This window comes from Pinus tabuliformis, chromosome 8 (genome assembly GCF_031772625.1).
Source record: "Pinus tabuliformis cultivar Carrire ecotype Pingquan chromosome 8, CPIR1, whole genome shotgun sequence".
Classification (NCBI taxonomy): Eukaryota; Viridiplantae; Streptophyta; class Pinopsida; order Pinales; family Pinaceae; genus Pinus; species Pinus tabuliformis.
In genome coordinates this window covers 185,928,505-185,953,846 of record NC_142294.1, presented here as the reverse complement: position 1 = coordinate 185,953,846, position 25,342 = coordinate 185,928,505, and the positions used below count along the sequence as shown (strand labels likewise).

Sequence of the window (25,342 nt, the reverse complement as noted above, 5' to 3'; positions counted from 1 at the left end):
ATGCAACATGCAATAACCTTTTCTCAACGACTCCAAGTCGTTCGGGAAAGTCACAGGTTTGACCTTTCCCTGGGGCTTTGACAAAATGTCTGCGACTTGTACATCAATTTCAATGTGATGGAGCCTCCTTGCTCATCGACTTACCATATCCCAAATAAGGTAGTATTTGATGTGTATCTGTTGGAGCAATCATCGAATACAAGATTCTTCAACAATCGAATCCCCCCTGGTTGTCACAAAGAATCATAGTGGTATTCATCATGTGTACAAACAACTCACTGAAGAGCTTCTGCAACCAGGTTGCTTCACAAGAGATCATACTTGTAGCTATGTATTTGGTCTTGGAGGTGCTTATAGCAACCGACTTCTGCTTCTTTCTCATCCATGATATCGAAGTAGAATCCAAAGAGAACCAACACTGAGAAGTGCTCTAGTGATCCTCCACATTGCCTGCCCAGTCAGCATTCGAATAATCATGCAGCTTCATATTTCCGACAGTGTATCTCAATCCATGAGAGATTGTGCTTGAAGATATCTCAGAGGATTCTTGGCACCAATCTATTGACGCTCAACCAAATATGAGCTCACCATGCTAACTGCAAAACATATATCCAGACGGAAGTTCACCAAGAACATCAATGCAAATGAGTTTATGAAACTCAGAGGCATTTCTCAAGTTCTGAAAGTTAAGATCCTCGAGGTAGTCACGAGCTTGCAGTTTACCATTCCATATCCCGCATCCAACTCCCTCTTACTTCTATAAGTGAGAGGGTCTGCACCTATCAGGAATAGGTCATTCTTAGAAGGTGCCTGTATGAGAGGTCTATCGTCCGCAACCTTCAAACAATGGTTTGGATCGAGTTCACTCTTAGCGAATCTCAGCTTCATTTGACAGCTATCAATCCTCTCATATCAAACCTGGGGTGATTTGCTTCTAGCCATAGAGGGCTTTCTTCCACCTGCATACAAGAGATTCCTGATGGATCTCAAACCCCTCGAGTTGTTCCAAGCCTGTGAACCTGCTACATGAGGGGAATGGTCCCCTTGTAAGATTTTCCTTCGGTACATCTCAGACATGTACCTTCGTGTTCCTTTTGAATTCAGGCATCCAGTCACCATCTGACTTGCATTGGGTAGGGCCCCATAATAAACCTCCAGTGCTATAGATGAGATGTGTCAATTGACATGGTCCCCAATGGACCATCCTGCAACTTGATACAAATTACCAACCCTGAACCCATGAGAAAAACATCTTAGAAAATTTCATTTTCATACACGTACCTTTCCATCGATGAATACCCCCCTGAAACCTTTGACTTCCATTGCCAAAATGGACACCAGGTTCTTCTTGCAATCAGGTACATAAAAGAGATTGTGTAAATGAATCGAGTTACCCTTATTCAATTGAGGGTAACACCCTTTCCAGGATATGTGGCATCGGATCCAAGTATAATGCCACGAATGTTTCCATCTCTACCAAGTTAGAGAGAGAGAGCACCCTTCTATTCGATGAAGTGCCTTGAAGCACTACAATCAATAAGCCAGATTCCCAAAGAATCTGAAGGAGAGGACCGATACAAGATAACACTTCTTTATCTTATCAGAAACAACATTCGATTCTTCATACCTGGGGTTCCTAGTTTTCTCTGAAGATTCAGCCGTTTACTTGTCATTCCTTTGGTCATTGAAGATGTCTCTGGAATGATTGTTATCATCATCAAGTGATGTGTTCCAGCAAGTCAGACACTCCTTCGCATAGTGGCCGAACTTATTTCAACCAAGGCATCTGCCTTTCCTTCCACCCGTAGATCCGGACTTCCCATAGAAGTGATCTTCAGGTAGGCCATCAGAAACTTTCGCTGTGCCATTTTGATAATATTCTCTTCTTCAACTTCACCCTTGGTGAATTAGAAGAGGGATGAGGAATCCATTGATCCTTTTGTCCTTTCCCAACTGGCTTTGGTGATTGCTCTTTCACTCTTGCTTGGGCTTTGTCTTCACCTCCGCTTTGATACCATGTTAATTTTAGTTATGTTCTATGCAAGAGCAATTTATTTAAATTTTCACAGTTAGCTCAATATCTTTTTTAGATCAGCAATCACATCCGCATTAAAATAAACTCCAGATAGAACATAAATATAAATAGTAGAAGATGAGCCAAGACAAGAGGACACAAGAGGTGGCGCTAGCCAGGGACAAACACCAATGTGGGGAAACCCTTTGTCAATTCTTCTTATATGTTCTTCAATAGTTCAGCAAAGAGAGAGAGAGAGAGAGAGAGAGAGAGAGAGATAGAGATAGTACATTTACAACAGAAGTCAACACTTTGACTTATCTAGATAAGAGCATAGATCATCTCCTAGGATGATGATACATGAGATCAATTGAAGACATGCTGCTTTGACTGATTCTCCAAGGTGACTCCTTCACCTGTCATAGTGTTGCATCTTGTCATCATGCTGCACTTCACCGTGCTGCAACCATCATCACAATGCTGGTTCTCATGCTGTTGTTGTCCCAATGTTTAGCACTATTGTACATAGTGCCACTGCTGCACCATCCTTACTGCTGTCCCAATGTACTTGCAGCACTATACTTGCTGCTGTCCATGCTTTACCATGCTGCTGTTGTTCATGATTCTTCATGCTTGCAGCTGTCCCATGTTGCATCATGCTTTACCATCACTATTATTATGTGCACTATGCTGCACTGTACATTGTGCTATGTATTGTTGCTCCTATGTGCCATTGCTGCACCAATGTACAACTGCTACACCAATTACCATTGCTGTTATGACTGTGTTCAGGTTAGGGCATGACTTGTAGTCTACCACACAGTCAGGAGATAAGTCCTTTTAGGACAACGGTTTACCTTGGAGACCCTTCTCTCATGCCAAGATGCCTTCCAAAGGTCTTGTCCACCCTAGACTGCTTTTATCACAACCTCTAGCTGTGTGCTATGGCCTGCGGCCTAGCACAACAACTAGCTGTAGATTTTGGTCTGCCCAAATGACACTCAAACAACACAGTTTCCTCCCTGAAGATCTCGGCTTAGCTGACTGCTCTTGGCAGCACCCAAACACATACACAATTCAGCCCTACGTTGATCTGTTCTTAGACTTGAGTGCAGACTTCTTTAACGCACAACCTCACCTCTTGATTGTGGCTCCCTGTCTTGCAAACAGTCCTCAAAACATGCCTAGAACAACTTCTATTACTGCGCTGTCACCTACAACAACCCGAATTCTTTCACGTTGTCAACATGCTTCTACTTGCTGCGTTAGGGCTCCTTTGATCTGCGGCTAGGTCTTCTTTTGCTGCGGTTTAGGGTCTCTTCTTAGCTGCGTATAGGGCTCCCTCTTTGCTGCGGATTAGGGTCTTTTCTTGCTGTGCATTAGAACTCCTGTTGACTACGGCTAGGGCTTCTTAGATCTGTGGCTAGGGCTCTTATGATTAGCATATAGGTCTCTCTCCTTAGGGCTGCGTGTAGGTGCCTTTTAGGACAGCGGATAGGGTCTCTTCTAGACCAACAATTAGATCTTTCCTTGCTGTGTTATGTAGGCTTCCTTCACCATTCTAGATCTCCCTTCCTTTCTGTGTTTAGGGCTTCTTCATTAGGGCAACATAGATCTCCATTAGGGCAGCATTGTCCCTTAGGATCTCTCCTCCTACTAAAACCCAAAGACATGTAGGGAGGAAGAGATACCAAGTGAGTGTGTAGAAATGACTTGAAGGCCACCTCTATTTATACTAAAATGTTGAGCACAAGTGGGGTTTGATTGGTTGCTGGCCGACCTTAACGAATTGTCCCTTAACACAAATAAATTCATATCTCCATGAATACTTATCGGAATCGGATGATTTTTAGATCAATCTTACACTTCTCGATGAGAGGGATCCAAGAAAAATATCAGCTGTCATTAATAAGATGACCCATATGGAGTTTGGCCCTAGTTGCCGATTTTAACAAAACCTCATCGAACGTCATAGCCATTGACCAAGTCCATAGATCAAAACTCATAACTTCATGTCACAACTCAAACTTGCAATTTATCCTTGTTGTTTCCATGTCTGTGATAGCATTTTTGATGTTTACCGATGTTGATAATTTATCCTATAATTCATTATATATATATATATATATATATACATGAACATATATATATATATATATATATATATATATATATTAGGTTCATGTATATATATATATATATATATATATGAACCTAATGGCGAACCTCATCAAAAAATTTGAACTCAAACCGAACCTAATCATTGCCGAACCTGAACTCGAACCCGAACCATGTGACATTGGTTGCATCGACAACCCCTCACATTTTGGAGCCCATGGGAAATATGTAAACAAAGGAGAGTTGAAATCAAGTGAATCATCATCTATTGTGGATCAAATCATCTATTTTACTACTTTGGTGGTGAAAATTTCCAGCCTAGATGGTCCTATTTTTCCTTTTATTACTTTGTTTTGGCACATGGATTTCTCTACAAAGAGCAACAACGAATATTCGTGGAAGAGCCTAGGATAAAGAAGAACTAGACAAATTAAAGCTGGGTGGATTGTCTCCGAGGCTAATTCTCTAGTCCATGCTTTAGGCTTGAAACTGCCCTAAAGGAGGAGCATGGAGGGCAGCATCCTGGGTTAGTTTGAGGGTTGTTAGGGACTGTGGCTGGGTGCCCTAACCAGTCAAGAATTGCAGCAGCCTAATTACCCACGCTAGTGCACACATTTTGGAGTGTATCTTGTATGTGTTGAGACAGTTTGATGGACAACTTGCAGGAGTCCTTAGGAAAGCTAGTTTGCTGACAGCGTGGAAGGTTAAGGGCTGTGTATTGTGCCGTAACTTGAAATTGCAGGAGCAGCTAGCAATCAAAGGAATGTTGCATCTGTATTATGTTGAAGGCTTCTAGATTGATGATCTCCTAAAAGGGTATGCTTCAGCATCCTAAGTGATTGTTTACAGACTGTCATGAGAATTCAGGGCTGCATCTTTGAACAGTCATCATTAGGATAATGATGGACTTTCTACTGCTGTCATAAATATCAGTTTTGTATGTTTGTACTATCTCTCTCTCTGCTGAACTATTGAAGAATATAAGAAGAATTGATAAAGGGTTTCCCCACATTCGGGTTTGTCCCTAGCTGGTGCCACATCTTGTGTCCTCTTGTCTTGGGTTGTCTTCTACTGTTTATGTTTATGTTCTATCTGCATTTTACTATCATGCTAATGTGATTGCTAATATGAACATTGATATTGGGCTAGCGAAGAAATTGAAGTAAATTGCTCTTAAGCATAGAACGTACCAAAAATTAACAATTCTTTCTTAGGACAACATATTGTTTGAGAAAGTGTAATGAATCATCTTTTTAGTTTGATCATTATATAGGATGTTATTGAGGAGGTTGTGCCGTCCAATATGTGTCAGGAAGAGGCACATTCTGCGCATGTTAAAAGTTAGGTGATTTATTTGTTCAAAGTAGGTACATACATATCAATTGGATCCCATGTGTGCATGCATTGGATAATTGAAAATGCAGAAATGTACATTGGAAAGCTACCATAGATATCATATGCTTTGAAGGTACTAAAGCTGTGCATAGTTTTATTTGCAATGACCATTTAGCTGTGTATAGGGTTCATGCAAGAAAATAATTTGTTAAGGCGATAAACATTAACATTGGACATGCTAGTTACTTCGTTCTTTGGAGATGAAAAAGCTGCCTTAAATGGTTTTCTATTGTATTTGCTTGATAAGCCTTCATTTAAACATGTTCCTGATGCTCAAAAGATACGTTTGACTTGACTGAAAAATTATGTTGTTGGTTTATGGTTATTCTAGGAGCTTTTGTTAAATACATGCTCATGTTTAATATATTGACATTGGCAACAATTATCTATGTGATATTTATTTTTATGGTTATAAAATCTTAGATCTTTAGATTCATTAGTGGAGGTACTTGTTGGCTTACCAAATGAAGGTACACCAAATGATTCTTAAGCAGTTTCTTTGTATCAAGAATTCATGTATGACTAACAGTTTGACTTTTACTTCTCTTGCAGGAAAAAAAGAGGTACTATGATGAATATGGAAGAATTAAATCTCTGCAAGGACATAGCATAGAGGTATTTTCTCCTTGTATATACAATATTTGTTAAAAAATATGGTATCAGACTTCATTCATAATAACTCCAGGAATCAATAATAAATTTTTAATAAAACTCGGTCGATGGATTCGAGGTAACAAATGGAACTTGAAAGTTTATGATGAAGATGGGATGAAACCACAAGATAACAAGTATTATCAGTCATAGATAGATTTGACATATGTAATCGCTGCATGAAATGTCCAAGCAAGACACACCACATTCATTGACTTTTGCAGCCTCATAATTGATAAAAAATGAGATTAGAATAATAGGGACAGCCTTCTATTGAATGAACAACCCCTTGATACATTGTAATTCAAATCTGATATCAAAGTAGTGAAGAGGGTTTAGAGACTTAACTTGAGCCTATTCCTTTATCAAACTATAACCTATTATGATAAGTGAAAACAGCCCTTTACAGAAAAGTATGGCAGCAATACTCTGTTTAGATATTAGCAAAGACAACACTTCTTCCCTTCACGTGTAGTTGCAAAGTTATTGGCCTTACATGTTTTCATCCGATAGAAATTCTACCTTTCAAATGAGAGGAAGTCCTTTTATATAGAACACTCTCTAAGTGTATATTTTGTCTTTTCCTCCAAGAAATAATAAAAAGTTTTCGATAAAAAGTCTGGATGAAAATTTATGCAGGCACACATCCTCATTGTGGACGATAAATTCTAGAATGGCTGAAAGAGGTCCACTAGTACACATCCTCTCCTTCAAGGTGCTCCTCATCTTGGGTTTCTTTAGATTTGGTGAAAATGTTCCTTGCTGCCATGTGTCGACATTGTGAGTGAAGCAATTCATGAAGGGATGAAATAAGTCCACAAGTACTCATCCTCTCCTAGAAGGCACTCATCTTTTTGGGGCTTTTTTAGATTTGTGGGAGTGTTCCTTGCTACCATGTGTCAATCCATAGGTGAAACACTTCCTTAAAGGTTTCACAATGAAGTATATCATACGATGCTTAGAAGGTGGGACTCCTTTATTCTTGTGTTGATTCCATCCATTAGACTTTCTAGGATACTCAGTAAGTCAATATATACACTTCCAATAAAGGGTGTTCCTATTAAATGTGCATTTGACCTTTGATAGCTGCTTAGATGCCATGTGCCATCCTACTTTGGTGGGGTGCCCCCTTGTAGATGCTTTGACCATCAAATATGCCATAACACTCTCCAGTACCTCCTTATAAACTAGGTGTTCCTCTTTATGTGTCTAGTCTTGCTAAATGTGCCACTAAATCTGTAATGCTGCTCTAGATAAGTGAATGATTCCCTAAATAAAGGGTTTTACCAGTGTTCCACGGAGACACGTCCTATAGCGTGTGGCAATGTTGCATTAATTGTTATCGGGATAATATCGGCACAAGGAAAAAATCGGAAAAAAATCGTAATTATTGGGAAATAATCGGGAAAAAATCGTTTGGTACAAAAATATTCATTTTTTTTCAAAATTTTAATATCTAAACCATCTACAACACAAAATAAATACATTGACACATAAATATGATAAAAGAACTAATATATAAGATGTTTAATATCATTTCTAGTGCTAAAATCACACATAACATTGAATCATGTCTTTGAATAGTAAGCCCTGACTCCTGAGTCCCAACTCAGCCTCAAAATATCAACAAAAAATATAATAATGTATCTCATCATGTCATAATGTCATATACAATAAAATGAAGAAAATAACTAAAGTCTAATCCTATTGATTTCCTTTGCCCCTCTTGCGAGAAAATGCCACAACTTTCCCTTTCCCTCTAGATGTAAATGTTGGTGTTGGTGGAATTGGCAGTGGAGTCTGCTATGCTCTAGAAGCTGAAGAACTAGAAGTAAGAACTATAGGAGGTAGACCACATCCTCTATTGGTCACAGGGTAGCCCGGGCAGGTGGTGTCACTTGGAAATATTACAATCTCCCAATCCTGAAATCCTAAAAAACTGACAAGTCTGCTGGATTTTGAATGAAATCTAAAATTCTACTTTCTCCATATGAAATCCAATTAGGCCGGAACCACTCTCAAACATCCTGAGACATTTCATGGTAATGTTAAAAATTTAAGTAAAAGGATGAAAATGAAGATTAAGGAGAATGTCACTTTTACTTTAAGAATTTAACATTACCATGAATAACATATCAATACTAGGGCCTAGACTTGATCATTAAGCTGCCCCACTCAAAAATTATTTGTTTCTTTCAAAAAACATTGCATTTCGAACATTTAGCATCCCTTATAAAATCGGGTATAAAAAAAACTGGTGATAATTTCGGATATTCTCGCGATAATATCGGTAGCAATAAATTATCACGATAAAGTGATAATATCGCGACATTATCGTGATTTTAACAACACTGGAACACAATGATGGACAACCATCGGTGACACGTCTTTATCCAACAGTTATTCTGGAGGCGCCACCCCATTCAAGGTACAAGTAAACTTCGATATCCCTATATTCAAAGGTCAAATAGATGCAGATGTTGTAGATAAATGGTTGAATTTGTTGGAAGGTTACTTTTCAGTCCATAGTTCTTCCCATAGGGAAAAGATTACTTTTGCGCTGCTTACGGTTGTTCCCATGTTAAGGACTTGTGGGAAACTTACTATGAAAAGAAGGTCGAGTAACCCTCTTTATTTAAAGTTGCCCCCTCTTGGGACTCTTTCCAAGACGTTTCCAAAGAACAGTACTAACTTGAGGGGAACTATGAAGACAAGTACATACATTGTGTTGATTTGGGGTAGCATCAGATGTGCATAGCCATGAAAATCGGTGGAGGCTAAAGCACATGAGATCTCCAAGACCCAGAAATGGTTTGGGCAAAATCTTCTCAGTTCAGGAGATATTAAAATAATTTATATTTTTAATGGAGTTCCTAAGTCTAAACTTACGAAAAAATAAAATATTAATGGGTATTAATATAAAACTGGGTTAAAAGGTTCAAAAAGACATGGATCAAGCCAAATCTAATCTTAGTCGTTGATTAGAGATGTAATCTCGACCGTTGAAGGATCAACATTAGAAGTATAAGAGGAGGCTTGAGGGTCAGTTGGACAACACACCAGAGTGATTAGTCATTCGATTTTCTAGAGCGAGGTTTGCTAAGAAAAGTCGAATCAATGATCAGTTTGCAACCAGGGGCAGTCAATACTGGACAGAGAGGCAGAGATAGTGCTGAGAGACCAGCTAGAAGGCAGAGAGGCAGATGCAGAAGCTAGAGTAGGCCGCACAGAGGCTAGCTGAGACAACATAGAGGCCAAAGGGCTTGCGTCATCCACATAGAGGGCAGCAAGAGTGACACAGAAAGGCTTAGAGGCTGCGGAGTGCCTCAAAGGGCTGGCGCATAGGGTTCTGAGGCTAACGCAGAGGCTAGGAGGGCTGACGCAGTGCTTCAGTTGTGCTGGGGAGGGTTTCGTGGGGGCAGATTTTTTGAATATCTGCTTCCGAATAGAGAGGTATTACCGCCAATTATTTTTCTTTGTTGGGTGAGCCAGTTTGGTACCCAGTTGTACTCAAGGATATACCGCATAATAAATAACCCTCAGAATTGTTGCACCGGTTTTCCTGCATTAGGTTTTTCTGGGGACGAGTTGTCCAAAAATAAGGGTGTCACTTGTGTGTTTGCTATTTCTTTTTGTTGATCTGTAGATGGTTGAAACTGTATTGTGTTTATTTCGATGTTTATATGTTTAAATAACTTGTTTGTAATTAACAAGGAATACAGGTAAAATTTCTAATGGATAGACTTGGAAATTTCAACACATTGGACCACAATATGACAACTAAGGGACCAAGACGTGCATGAGCTCAGAAATATTTTTCATACTCTATGCACAAAGTTTGGTATCAAAGACTCTGAGCAATATTTGGGGCTCAAGTACTGCGACTATCTGGTGCTCAATTACCGTGACTTTCTGCATAAATACATTCAGGAAGAAACAGAGTTGCTCGACATCTCCTTGTTTGGTGCAACATAATGATATGTTGCCAAGATTGAACAAAAAATTAAGCAAAAGAAGTGCAACTTTGGATTTGCGAATGAAAAGTGGTGCAAGAGCGCCCCAAAACTGCAGAACAAAGGACAACCTGCTGAATCCGCAAGAAAAGAACAACACAAAGACAAAGAAGGACACGAGAAAGTGGTGCGAGTTCCATAAGAGCCCCACTCACAACACAAGTGAGTGTCGAGCCAAGCAGTCTCTGGTGGTCGAGATGAAGGCGACAGAGTCAGATGCATTCCTAGCTAAAGGCTTCAAAGTCAAAACTCGACAAGGGGAATGACCAAGGGAAGTATAAAATTGATGTAGAGCCCAACACCAAAATCCAAAAGATTGAGCCTGAAGATCCAAAGGAAGGGGAGCATCTCTTCCACTCACAGATGTGGGTGAAGGCATCTCCGCCGCAGTTCATTGTCGATAACGAGAGCCAAAAGAACCTCATTTCAGCAGAGGTCGTGAAGCGGTTAGGCCTATCGACCACACCACACCCGCAATTGTATAATATTGGGTGGCTTCACCAAGGATGAGACCTCTGTGTTAGCCAACAATGCCGCCTTCCCTACAGTTTCAAGACCTTCACGGATGAGGTATTTTGTGATGTTGCCCCTCTTGAAGTTTGTGATGTATTAAAGGCCAACTATACTTGTGGAAGTGCCATGTTGTGTATGAGTTGATGCCTCGCATTGTTATTATTACTTTGGGCAGTAAGTTGTACAAAATACCAGAGGTAGCCGCGCCTATTCCATCCCTTTAATCTCTATTAAGCAATGCAGTAAGATCATCTCACAGACTAGGAAATTTGTTTTCTTTTTTATTCATTCTCAAAGTAAGGGGAAGATTGTGGCCATATCCATGGTACCTGCGAAAGGTTCCACCACGCAACAAAAGCAGGTGGATAAGGTCATGGAAGGATATAGGGACATTTTCTCCTCATCTAGAGAGGTGCCCTTGCATTGTCAGGTCAAGCATTCGATCGATCTGACTCTTAGAGCACCTTTACCCAATGGGCCGATATACTGTCGCTCTGTTCTCGAAAATGAAGAATTCAAGCAACAAATCTAGGAGTTGTTGCAAAAAGGGCACATCCGACCATGTTCCTCACCTTGTGGGAGATCGTTTGTACTTGGACAAAAGAAGGATGAGACTTGGAGGCTTTGTATTGAATATCGGGCACTAAACAAAATTACTGTCGAGAACAGATAACTAATCCCATGGATTGATGACCTTCTGGACCAGCTCAAGGGGGCCAAGTATTTCAGCAAGATCGATTTTATGTCTGGCTATCACCAGGTTCCAATAGAGTCCATATCTGTATGGAAGACAACATTCAAATCCAAGGAAGGCCTTTTTTGAATGGTTGGTCATGCCTTTTGGGCTAACAAATGCCCCTGCTACTCTTATGAGGATGATGGATGACATCTTGCAGTCTTTGACCAACTCGTTTGTGGTTGTTTATCTGGGCGGCATCCTCATGTTTAGCAAAAGTTGGGAAGAGCACTTGCAACACATTCATCATGTCCTTCAAACCTTGCGGCAACACAAACTGCGTGCGAACTTGAAGAAATGCACCTTTGGCATGAGCTACGTCCAATATCTGGGTTACATCATAGATGAATAGGGTGTGCATGTGGATTTGGCTAAGATCCGAGTCATTAAAGATTGGCCAGCCCCAACCACTCTAACAGAGCTTCGCAGCTTCTTGGGCCTTGCCAATTTTTATCGGAGGTTCGTGTTAGGATTCTCCTATATCACTTGGCCTTTGAGTCTGATTACCAAGGCCGGAGTGAAAACAAAGTTTTCTTAGTTTAAGTCCCAACAAAAGGCGTTCATTGAGCTGAAGCACCACCTTTGCTCTTTACCTGTACTCACATTGCCAAACCTGCAACAACCCTTTGAAATTGAGACAGATGCCTTCGACTATTCTATTGGTGTAGTCCTAACCCAACACGGGCATTTGGTGGCCTATCATAGTGAGACACTTTTTGATATAGTTCATAAGTACCCCACCTATGATAAAGAGATGTATTCTATCATGCAAGCTTGCCCACAATGGAAGAACTGCATTATGGGGAAGGAGATAGTTATCCACACAAATCACCGACCTTACTTTCCGATAAAGTTCAGAAGTACCCCACCTATGATAAAGAGATGTATTCTATCGCGCAAGCTTGGCCGCAATGGAAGCATTACATTATGGGGAAGGAGACAGTCATCCACACAGATCACCAACCTCTGCAATTTATACAAACACAAGGGAAGTTGCAGAACGATCATCGTCGAAAGTGGTGTACATATCTGTAACAATTCCACTTGAAAATTAAATACGAAAAGGGCAACACCAATCTTGTTGCAAATTGCTTGAGTGGGCCCCCAGTTGCAGCACTGACTATTGTTCACAACTTTGTGGCCACGAGACCTCTGGATGGCTGCAATTATACAAAAATGATCCAGAGTTCGCCACCACATACCCGTTGCTAGTGGCTGGCAAGGAAGTTCCAGATTTCCACCTCCAAGACACATTATTATGCTACCTAGGTCACCATTGTGTTCTTTCAAGCAAGCGTGCCAAGCTGATTTAAGAGCCTCACTACAGTCGAGTCGCAAGAAACTTTGGTGTGGAGAAAACTCTGGCTGTACTAAAGAAGTATCTTTATTGGCCAAAACCCCTCTGCCTAGTCCTAACCAACCCTGGGAATCCATCTCCATTGACTGTTTGTCTAGCCTCCCTTCTACCAAGCATGGTAATGACTATGTATTTGTGGTCGCGGGAAGATTTTTTAAGATGGCTATATTGGTGGCTTGCAAGAAAAGTATCATAACAGAGGGCACTGCCAGACTCTTCTTTGAACGGGTATGGGTACATTTTGGGATCCCGCAAACCATTATATCAGACCAGGATAGTAGGTTCCTTAGCACATTTTGGTCGAGCCTCTAGACACTGTTGGACACAAAACTCACCTGGTTGAATGCATTCCATCCCCAGACTGATGGCCAGATAGAGGTCATCAACAAGATGATAGTGCACATACTCCACATGTACAACTCCAAGCATCCATGAACCTGGGATGAGAGCCTTCCCTATGTGTAGCACATCTATAACAAAGCTCTCCGTAACTCGACTGGTTGTAGTTCATTTCAAGTGGGTCTGGGATTTCAACCATTGTGTCCAATTGATGTTGCCATGCCTCATGGGGCTACACAGAAACCAGGTCTATTGAATGCATCCATCACATCCGCCAACATGTTCATGGCATCTTGGAGAAGTCCAATGCCAAGTACAAGCAACGTTAGATCAAGATCGGGTGCCACTTAAGTTTTAGGTGGGCGACAAAGTTTGGTTGCATTTGCAGAAAAACGCCTTGTCGGAGCCCATTGAAAGGTCCGACCACCCTGATACGGGCCTTACACCATCACTAAGATTGTGGGTGACAACACTATCGAGCTCAACATTCCATCCATTCCTTGGCCTGCACCCTGTGTTCAATGTGGACCGCCTTTGGCCATACTTTCCACTATTGTTGAACACATCAAACCAATGTTGTGAACATCGTGATTGAGATTCAATTGTTGAGGGCCTGGAATTGGAAAAAATCGAGATAAAATCCGCAAAATTAAAAATTACAAAAAAAATTTAAAGAGGAAAAAAAAAAAAAAAAAGATTGCAATTTTTTTCGAAAAATCCAGATTAAATCGCGACTTTTTCAAAATGAAAAAATCGTTGATTTAATCGTTTTAGGCAAAAATTGCGATTTTTGGAACACTACATCAAACATTGCAAAACAACTAACACCAACAGAGCTAACAAGTCACAATTGATCACATTATGGACACATAGATCAAGACCAGTCGCAAACAAAGGATCCAACTGTATTGGGTTATCAATGGTTGCCAACTCTTGCACCAAGACAAGTGGCTCACTAGGGACCAAGTTCAACAAAAGTTACCCCATCTCATGGTGGCACTCAATGTAATGGTGACTGTTGCTTCCTAAGTGGGGATGAGTGATCCAGGGGGGTATTTGTGGCCACTTGTCTATTCCACATGGACCCTCACTTTTTTTTCTTTTAGTATCATTAATTGTAGCACAACTTACTATTTTTTGCAGTTTTTTGGGTCCTAAACTTTTGGAGCTATTTTGAGGGCCTAAAAGACGATTCTTGGGAAAACATAGAGATCGGAAAAGTGTTACATAGGTTTGGTTGTTTTTTTTTTGGTCTCCTCTTGGAGATCTTTGAAACGAGGTATTATGCTAGCCAAACGGAGATCGTATGCCAAAGTTACGACCTCGGGAAGTTGATGTTCCAACTAACCCCAACGGGGCCCACAAGCTTTTGGTGCTCCAACTGCTAGGGTGAGGTTTTTTTTATGTTTAGGGTTTCTTGTTGTTTCTTAATGATGAAAATGGCTCTGAGCCTTATTCTAACATAGTTGAAAATGCATGTAGCCGCCACATTTGTTTTTAGAGATAAGCTACCATTACCTGAGCTACTAGACGAGGGAGCAAAAGATCCTTTTCCCAGATCCTTTAGCAGATGCCCATCGACGACGCATCTTCATCCAACTGTCACTTTAGAGGCACTACCCCCCTCAAGGTGCAAGTAAACTTCGATATCCCTATATTCTAAGGTGAATTAGATGCAGAGGTTGTAGATAAATGGTCGAATCTGTTTGAAGGTTAGTTTTTCATCCATAGTTTCTCTGATAGGGAGAATATAAATTTTGCGTTGATTAAGGTTGCTCCCCATGTCAAAGATTGGTGGGAAACTTATTATGAGAAAAGGGCCGAGGAACCCTCTTTATTTACAGCCGCCTACTCTTGGAACTCTTTTTGAGACACTGTCAAGGAACAATATTATCATGTGGAGAGCTATGAGGACAAGTACATACAATGGACCACACTACAACATCAAAGGGACTAAGATGTGCATGAGCTCGCAAATATTTTTCATACTCTACGCGCAAAGTTGGGTATTAAAGACTCTTAGCGACATCTGGTGCTCAAGTACTGCGATTGTTTGCACAAATACATTCAAGAACAAATGGAGTTCCTGGATATGACCACTCTTGGTGCAACATATTGATATGCTGCCAAGATTGAACAAAAATTTAAACAAAAGAAGCGTGACTTTGGATCTGCGAATCAGAAGTAGGGCAAGAGCTCCCCAAAATCACAGAACAAAGGACAACTTGCCGAAGCCGCAAGCAAAGAACAACTCCACGAAGACAAAGAAGGATAGGGGAAAGTAGTGCGAGTTCCATAAGAGCACCACTCACAACACAAGCGAGTGTTGAGCCAAGCAGTCATTGTTGGCCGAACTGAAGGCTCCATAGTTAGATGCATTTTCTGATTTTGAGTTAGAACCCGACAAGGAGAATGACAAAGGGAAGTAGATTATTGATGTGGAGCCTATCGCCACTGTTGCCACCACCAAGATCCAAAAGATTGAGGCTGAAGATCCAAAGGAAGGGGAGCATCATTTCCACTAGTAGATGTCGGTAAAGGGGTCTCCGTTGCAGTTCATTGTCGACAGCGAGAGCTAAAACAACCTCATTTTAATAGAGGTCATGAAGTGGTTGGGCCTTGTTACCCACCACCTGTGGGTAGTATGCATAGGAGAATTTTCCCCTAAACGGTTCTCAACCAACCAACAGCCCCTTGCAATCCCCAGATAGCTCGATGTGCCATTTCCTCCACCCCCTGGACCAACCATGTGGTTGCTCACCCATTTGTTATGAATGTATGTTTGAAGGTGGGCCTCCCGACCCCAAAGGTATGACTTTTCATTGGTTTGGTTGAGTAATTTTGTTTACCTTTCATGGGCACTTTTGGGCATGGATTGCTGGGGGGATTCAATAGAAAGAATGGGTTTTGTCTGTTTTCTTGTCTCCATTGCTCGATTTTGTGGTTACCTTTGTATCCTAGTCCTATGGGATCTCCTTTATTGCCCATTAGTTGTAAGGATAGCACTACTACATGGGAAATCCAGATTTTGGTTGCGTAGTCCCACTTCTTGATACCACCTATATTACTCCCCTTCCACTCATTTTAGCCCCATTCATTTCTTTTTCGATTCGAGTCCACATGGGTCCATTGGGTCCACATTGGGTTAGCTTCACCCTCCCCTTGTCCATAGCTTGGGTTGGGCTTGGAACAATGCCCTTGAGGTTGATGCAGCTAAAACGAAAATAAAAAGCATAATTGTACCACTCTCAACAAGAAATGTACCATAAAATGAAAAATATGCCTGGGGCATATAGATTTGGCATGTAGGCAAAAGCTAAACATGAGGTCTACCCCTTATCCATGGCCATCACCTTGGTTACTATGGGTCGTAGATGAGCCCCCTCCATCATTAAGGAGCCCATGATTGTCCCAACCCCTTGTGGGAGATGAATTGCCCCACCTTAAAGGGGTATCCACTACCACATATTACACATCACGCTCTCATCCTTGGAGCCTCGAGCAGTTATAAAGAAAAATCAATCAAAGGCAAAAGGCATATGAAGAAGGGCTGAAAAACAAAGGTTGGGGTAACTCATGTACCACGATTTGATCCCTCCTACACTCATATACCCAGGTGTGGGCTTCCCTCATTTTAGTTTCCCTTGCACCATGACATGTGATCTCGCTGTTTCCCTTAGTCCCCGATCTTCTGTTCCATTACTATATCATTTTCCAACTACCACTTGAGGGTTATATTATTGACATGTCACCACCTTTAGAGGTTGAAGCCACCTAATAGGGTCCTTGGTTAACCCCCTATTGAGCTTGGAGACACTTGTATAAGCCAAACCCCACTGTGGAAGGGCATGCCACCATGAAATGCCCCATTGATCCCATGACTAGTAAGCTCTTTTACTTGATTACGCTAATAATATACTATATTGGAGAGCAAGGGGACACATTGGATCTTATACAGGATTATAGGTGGGTCTTCATTTGGGGCTCGGTCTCCCTATATGGGGTCCTAGCCCTCCGGAAGGCCACATTCACACTTGTAGGCTAAGCTTTGAGAGCCATGGGCCATGCCATAGCAGAGAGTACTTCATGGATACCCAACATTGCTTGTTGATTGCTTTTGTTCCACCTTTTGGATGAAGATGATGTACTTGGTCCACCATGCCCAAATTGGCTCCACACATGCATCACACATTTGGCGGATGTTCTAGTGTAAAAGGATGTCTCCCACTGTAGAGGAAGGGCATATGTCATCATCCTAGCCCTTACCTATGGCCTACAGCGATTTTCGATCCACTTGGAAATCCATGAGAATGTCTTTGTGCCACCACACCCAGTTGGGAGCAACACAGGTTCTTGCTTGGAAAACAAGGGGCCAACCTGCTGTCCAACGACTCACTTTGTTCATCATTCAATCCTCTTGAGAGGCTTCTTATTATGTTATTGAGCTATTTGGTGGGCTCATCACCAAAAGTAGTATTATTATGCACATTATTTTATTTTAGGGGCCCAATTAAGCAAATTTAGCTAATTTGAATTCATTCGAGAGTGTATAAATAGAAGTGAGATGATTCATTTTCATCATCATCACTTGGATGGGATTCTTATCTCTTGTGAGGAGGATTTTGGATGTAATGGATGAATTTTGATGTTTGGATATCTCTCTCTTTAATTGGAGCTTTATTATTGGCATAATTTGGTGATTGGATGTACTCTTTACACATGTAAGTAATCTTTGCATGTCTATTCTTGTTATTTACTTCAATACATTGATGTTGTTGGGATTTTCGCTATACTATATCTGAAATTTACTGCTTTTCTTATGCGAAATGTGAAAATTTAGTCTTTTGTAGTGTTGCATCATCTCATGTATCATGCTGCATCATTTTAGCCGTCAAAAGAATTCGATCTCTTGCCCATAACTGCGCTAGTGTGTCCTCAAGGAGCCCTCCAAATTTAAGGAAATTCTGATGGTGGGATTTTGAGATATTTCTAGGCCTAGCTTGAAGATCAATTCTTGCCCTTGGTTTCCCATTGGCTAGTGACCTCATTGGGATCATTTCATCAAATCATTAAAAGAAAATTATTTCTTTGATCCCCTTCCTGTCCCTAATTAGGTCAAGTATATCTTTGGTTGAAGAATTCCATATCCTTGACTTAATTTCGGGTCCACTTGGCCCTTTGTGGTCCTGCAACTTGTTGACTCGAATTCCACAAAGATCACTTAAAAGCCAAGATTTCATAAGGCCTTTGAGACTAGGGGCTTCCTTAACAAAGCATACTCCCAAAACCCTATCTTGAAATATTCCAAGTAGCCCTTCCTAGAGAGCCCATCACCTTGGTTCTAAAGTAAGCGACCCATTTAATTGAGTCTCTCTTTCGAATAGGCTTGGGAATCACTCCCTTATCCTACCTTTGACTATATATATTCTAGTGATTCCTCACATATCGAGACTCATCCCATCGATGAAAATTTGTAATGAGCAAGGAGCCTTACCTAAGGTGACAGTGGACTATCGCTCCATTGTTGCCTTCGACTTAGTAGTTGCTCTATAAGATCCCCTGCTAGGACCCCTGCTAATCTGATTAGTAACATTTTTGGCACCGTTGCTGGGGAGGAAGCGGGTCTACCTCCCTAATGAATCATTGAGGAATTGATTCATTGACAATATTTCTATTCCTTTGGCGACTACAGTTACTATCCACACCACTAGTTTGCTTGAAGGTGACAACATTCCTCCTCTAACTAGGGTCGCTGCAAGAAGGGGAGAATCGAGAATGAAAAGGTCAGTGATCTGATCCCAAAGATGGCAATTGATTCTAGCATCAATGCAAACCAAGACGTACCCGAAATGACTAAAAGTGAATGGAATTTAGTTAGTGATTTTGCTCCTTTGAAATTGAGTAATGACCCCAGAACTTTACCTGAGAAATACAATAACTGGCTGTGCAAGTTCAAAGGTGATGCTACTATAAGTGCCCGTGACCTTGTCGAAGAGTTCTATTGGAACATGTCTTCTAGGTTGATATTTGATGAAGATAGGCCCATGATGCTTTTTGCTTTGTCTCTTGAAGGACAAGCAAGAGAATGGTACCTTAGTCTTCCCCCCGGATGCCTAGATGACTCTGACCAATTTGAAGACATTTTCATGAGAAGATGGTCATATAATGCGCAAGGAACCTTCAACATTGAGAAGTTTTATCAAATAAGTAGGCAAAGGGAAGACATCCGAGAACTCATTCAAAAATTTGATAGGATAGTCAGGGATATCCTCGACCATTTGAAGGCCCATGATGCCAACATACTTGTAAATTCATCAAAGCTGTTGGTGGCCACCTAGCCTATGCCTTAAGGGATAAGAAACCCCAAACCTTGGCTAAGGCTAAAGAAATAGAAATGAATGTCTAGGAAAACTTACGAATTTTCAAAATGAATGCTAGTGACCACTTGAAGGCTAAGGTAGAAGTCAAGAAGGAAAAATCCAAATACCAACATGAAGAAAGTTGAAACCCTTCTAGTACTTCTCAAGGAAATGGAAAATCTCGGCGAAGAAATGAATTCACGAGATAGGCTCTACATGAACAAACTCACCGCTTTAGTTATATCCCAGAAGGGAACCCTTTACTTAAGAAACAAACTGAGGAACACAAGCCAAGCTCATCGGAATTCCCCAACACTTTGGCTCCAACTAATGCAGTTGAGGAAGATTCATCTTTTGAAGATGAGCAAAGAGATGAGGATGAGAGTGATGAGGAAGAAGTAGATGAACAAGCTAACCTTGTAGATACTGAGGCCTTCAATATTTTGCTAGGGGGTTCATTGATTCATCATCCCATTAGTGAGGTCACTATCTAAGAAGAAAAAGAAGAGCCAATCCTTAATGTTGATGATAGTGGAAGATTTAATGGGGTCCTATATTCACGGAAAGGAAATAACAAAAACATTGCAACCTCCAAGGAACCCAACAAAGATGACTCTATCCCCAAGCAAGTCTCTCCCAAAGAATCTCTTGCTAACGATCCCCCTAAGAAGGATCCTTCAAAGAAAGCCAATCCCAAAAAGAAAGAAGCCATCAAGAGGGATAAAGGTAAGGAGGTCGGTCTTGACATTGATCTAGAGACTATTATAGGGAAAATGACTGTATAAGTTCCATTGAAGGAGACTGCGAAGTTTCCCCGAGAACAATGGCAAATCAAGAAATCCCTGGGCCTTGAAGAGGAGGAATTACCTGAAGGATTGTAGAATATCCCCCTTCCTGATCTCAACCTAGGACATCAGCCATTCATGCTTACCTTAACCGTAAATGACATTTTATTACATAATTTCATGTTAGATTCAGGAGCTTCCGCAAATATCATGAAGCAATTGGGTGTTAACATCACTCGACAGTATAAATAGGTGTGTGGCTTTATTTCCAAACCCATAGAAGTAGAGGGCGTCATAAAAGATCTTAAGGTTTCTTGGCTATGAACCCCAATATATGATTACTATCAAGGAAGTGGGAGCCACTATTGGAGGCCATCTCCAAATGGACTTATTATATGGCAACATTCTGCAATTTGATGGAATCCCCTTCATTCTTTATAGAGAGCCTACATATCCTACTCATGTGGTCAAGCCAGGAGCTTCCCATATTACAAGACACATGAAATTGAGAAGCCTTCTCCCATTCTCCCTTCACAAGAAGTCTGTATTCTCAAGTGATCAAATCACAAAGCAAACAAAAGGTGGAAGCCCAAAAGGGAATTCATGGTTGGCGATGTGGTCTTGGTAGATAAAAATCCAATACCTATCAGGATTCACAAAAAATTTGGGGAAGATTATTACTACATTGCCAAACTTAACAACAAATTTTTGCCGTAACCAGTCAAGTTAAGTTGTATCACCCCTTCCCTTGATTCTTAACATTGTACTATATACATGTTAGAGTAGGATGCATTGCATGCTGATTTTCTCATTAGAACTAGCATCACATGACATTTCTCATGGTAGATTAGCTGCATTTAGGTTAGATTTGCATATTTTTACTTTCCAGTTGATTTTTACGGCCTAATACTAAGCATGGGTGATCATAAGACATCAGAAAAACATGTTGCCCCGTGTGCTTGGTCTTTGATATGTGCAGGTAAAATGTTTGCGGCGCCAAGAGATTGTTGGTGTTCTCATGACCTCCCATCCAAGTAGCTTTGCACATTGTTCCAAGAGCTCATGTCCCAGTTGGATCCAAATGTTACCTACCCCCTGTGGGTAGTATGCATAGGAGAATTTTTTTCTCCTTGATGGTCCTCAACGAGCAGCCAACAACCCCTTTTAGTGCCCAAATAGCTCGATGTGCCATTTTCTCCACAACTTGAGCCAACCATGTGGTCCCTCACCCATCTTTTATGAATGTATGTTTGAAGGTGGGCCTCTTGACCCCAATGGTATGACTTTTCAATGGTTTGGTTGAGTAATTTTGTTTACTTTTCATGGGCACTTTTGGGCATGGATTGGTGGGGGATTCGACAGAAATAATGGGTTGGGTCTGTACTCTTGTCTCCACTGCCTGATTTCATGGTTACCCTTCTATCCTAGTCCCGTGGGATCTCCTTTATTGGCCATTAGCTTTAGGGATGGCACTACATAGGAAATCTCAATTTTGGTTGTGTGGTCCCGCTTCCCGATAGCACCTACATTACTCCCCTTCATCTATTTTCCCAGCCTGGCCCATTGTGTCTACATAGGGTTAGCCTCCCCCTCATGTTGTCCACACCTTGGGTCAGGCTTGGAACAATGCCTTGGAGGTTGATGCAGCTATAATGAAAATAAAAAGCATAATTTGGCCACTCTCAAGAGGAAATGTACCACAAAAAGTTGCCGAGACATATAGATTTAGCACGTGGAAAAAGCCAAACATGAGCTCTACCCCTTATCCATGGGCATCACCCTGGTTCCTATGGTCCCTAGATGAGCCCCCTCCATCATTAATGAACCCATGATTGTCCGAACCCCTAGCGGGTGATGAGCTGCCCCACCTTAAGGAGGTATCCACTGCTACATATTACACATCATTCTCTCATCCCTTCGAGCCCAGAGCAGTTATAAAGAAAAACCAATCAAAGGAAAAAGGCATATGAAGAAGGGCAAGCTTGGGTTAACTCATGTAACATGATATGCTCCCTCCTCCACTCATATATCCAGGTGTGGGCTTCCCTCATTTTAGTTACCCTTGCACCATGACATGTGATTTGACTGTTTCCCTTAGTCCCCGATCTTCCGTTCCATTACTATATCATTTTCCAACTACCACTTGAGGGTTATATTATTGACATGTCACCACCTTTAGAGGTTGAAGCCACCGGGTCCTTGGTTAACCCCCTATTGAGCTTGGAGACACTTGTATATGCCAAAGCTCACTATGGAAGGGCATGCCACCATGAAATGCCCCATTGATCCCATAACTAGTAGGTTCTTTTACTTCATTACTCTAATGGTTTATTGTATTGGAGAGTAAAGGGCCATATTGGATCTTATGCAGGGTTGCAGGTGGGTCTCCATTTCGGGCTTGGTCTCCCTATACAGGGTCCTAGCCTTCGAGAGGGTCACATTGGCACTTGTAGGGTGAGCGTTGATAGCCATGGGCTTCTGCCATAACGGAGAGTACTTCATGCATTCCCGACACCACTCCTTGATTGCTCTTGTTCCACCTATTGGATGAGGATGTTGTACTTGGTCCACCATGCCCAACCAGCTCCATGCATGCATCACACATTTGGCAGATGTTCCAGGGTACAAAGGATGTCTCTCGTCACAGAGGGAGGGCTTATGTCATCATCCTAGCCCTTACGGATGGCTTACAGGAATTTTGTATCCACTTGGAGACACATGAGGATGTCCTTGCGCCCCCACACCCACTTGGGATGACCACGAGTTCTTGCTTGGAAAACAAGGGGCCAACCCCTTGTCCACTATGTTTGGAGTCCTTTTCTACATCATGCCGCCCCTTTGACTTCATTAGGTCTCTTTAAAGGCCCAACAATTCACTTTGTTCATCATTCGACCCTCTTGAGAGGCTTTTTATTATGTGATTGAGCTATTTGGTGGGCTTATCACCAAAAGTATTGTTATTATGCACATTATTTTATTTTAGGAGCCCAATTAGGCAAATTTAGCTAAATCGAATTCATTAGAGTGTATAAATAGAAGTGAGATGATTCATTTTAATCATCATCAGTTGGATTGGGTTCTTATCTCTTTTGAGATTTTTTCTATCCCTTTTGGAGGAGGATTTTGGATGTAATGGATGAATTTTTATGTTTGGATATCTCTCTCTTTTTTGGAGGTTCATTATTGCCATAATTTGGTGATTAGATATACTCTTTACATATGTAAGTAATCTTTTCATGTCTATTCTTGTTATTTACATCAATTCATTGAGGTTGTTGGGATTTTCACTAAACTAGATCTGAAATTTACTGCTTTTCTTACGCGAAATTGTCGAAATTTAGTCTTTTGTAGCGTTGCATCATCTCATGTATCATGTGTGAAAGGGTGAATATTCATAGAGATTGTTTCTATTGAACACATCTTGATAAGTCATAAATTATTGCAAATTGAAGTATAAATTCTTCTAGCCACTACCCCCATGCCCTAATTGCCATGAAAAGTTGTCTAAAAGGCTCCTTAATTGGGTATAATTCCTCTAAATCACAATTTTCATCTTGACTCCATCTTCCCCAAAGGATAAGGCACTTATATTTCCATGGGTGATTATTTTTAAAGAGAACATCTCTTACCTTCGCCTCTTTTTCTAGGTCTAGCCTCCATATGTCACCTAGGGCATCACTTTTCTCATGATTTAGTCATCGAAAGAATTCAATCTCTTGACAACAACTGTGATGGTGTGTCCTCAAGGAGCCTTCCAAATTCCACGAATTTTCGACGGTGGGATCTTGAGATATTTCAAGCCCTAGCTCAAAGATCAATTCTTTCCCTTGGTTTCCCATTGGCTAGTGACTTCATTGGGATGATAGAATTCGGTTGACCAACTCCATATCCTTGACCTAATTTTGGGTCCACTTGGCCCTTTGTGTTCTCGCAACTTGTTGAGTCCAATTCCACAAAGATTACATAGAAGCCAAGCATTCATAAGGCCTTTGAGACTAGGGGTTTCCTTAAGAAAGCATACTCCCAAATCCCTATCGTCAAAAGCCCTTGTAGCCCTTCCTAGAGAGCCCATCACCTTGCTTCTAAAGCAAGCAACCCACTTAATTGAGTCTTTCTTGCGAATAGGGTTAGGAATCACTCCCTTATCCTAACATTGATTATATATATTCTAGTGATTCCTCACATACCAGGACTCCCCCCATCGGTGAAAGTCCGTAAACAACAGGGAGCCTTAGCTGAGGTGGCAGTGGACTATCGCTCCATTTTTGGCCTCGACCTAGTAGTTGCTCTATAGGATCCCCTCTTAAGACCCCTGCTAGTTTGAGCATAACAAGCCTACCAACCACGCCACACTCATAGTTGTACATCATTGAGTGGTTTCACCAAGGACGAGATCTCCGTGTCAGCCAACAATGTCGCTTTCCTTACAACATCAAGCCCTTCACAAATGAGGTACTGTGTGTTGTTGCTCCTCTTGAACTTTGTGATGTATTATTAGGCCAACCATACTTGTGGAAGCGTCATGTTGTGCATGAGTCGAAGCCTCGCACTGTTATTATTACTTTGGGCAGTGAGTTATACAGAATACTGATGGTAGCCCCACCCACTGCCATCTCTTTGATCTCTCTACTAAGTAATGCAGTAAGATCATCTCCCAGACCAAGAAATTTGTTTTCTTCTTGGCCATATCCATAACTATTAGAATATTCCTATTTAGTATTTAATACTCAGTCTTTTAGATGTTGCTATTTTTTCTTTTAAGCAGTTTCTTAGACGAAACTGAGTGTTCCATATTCTACATAGAAACTTGATGTTTCTATTATTGTAAATATCTCTGTATTATCATTGAGCTGTTTGCTCATTCTGTATTGATTCAAACATTCTTTTATGGTATCAGAGCGAGGTTAAGAGATTTCTTGAACAGTTATTCTCTCTGCATCTTAATCTCTTGAGTCCTTTCTAAGGTCGAGCCCTCTGTAAGCCAGGTAGCCTTCACTGAGTCTTAGCCTCGGCTTTGCTCGCTGTGATAAAAGCTTACAGTCGTCCATCTCGATACAGAAAT

At 41.1% G+C, this 25,342-nt stretch overlaps 1 protein-coding gene across 3 annotated transcripts in view; it reads left to right on the top strand.

Moving 5' to 3' along the window:
- Positions 1–25,342, top strand: part of NUA (nuclear pore anchor) — a 340,816-nt gene that overhangs the window by 290,130 nt on the left and 25,344 nt on the right. For all 3 annotated transcript variants that reach the window (XM_089371934.1, XM_089371933.1, XM_089371932.1), the window contains exon 46: positions 6,080–6,142. In XM_089371934.1, the coding sequence (XP_089228060.1) occupies positions 6,080–6,142 (63 nt within the window). The remainder of the gene's footprint in view (positions 1–6,079; positions 6,143–25,342) is intronic.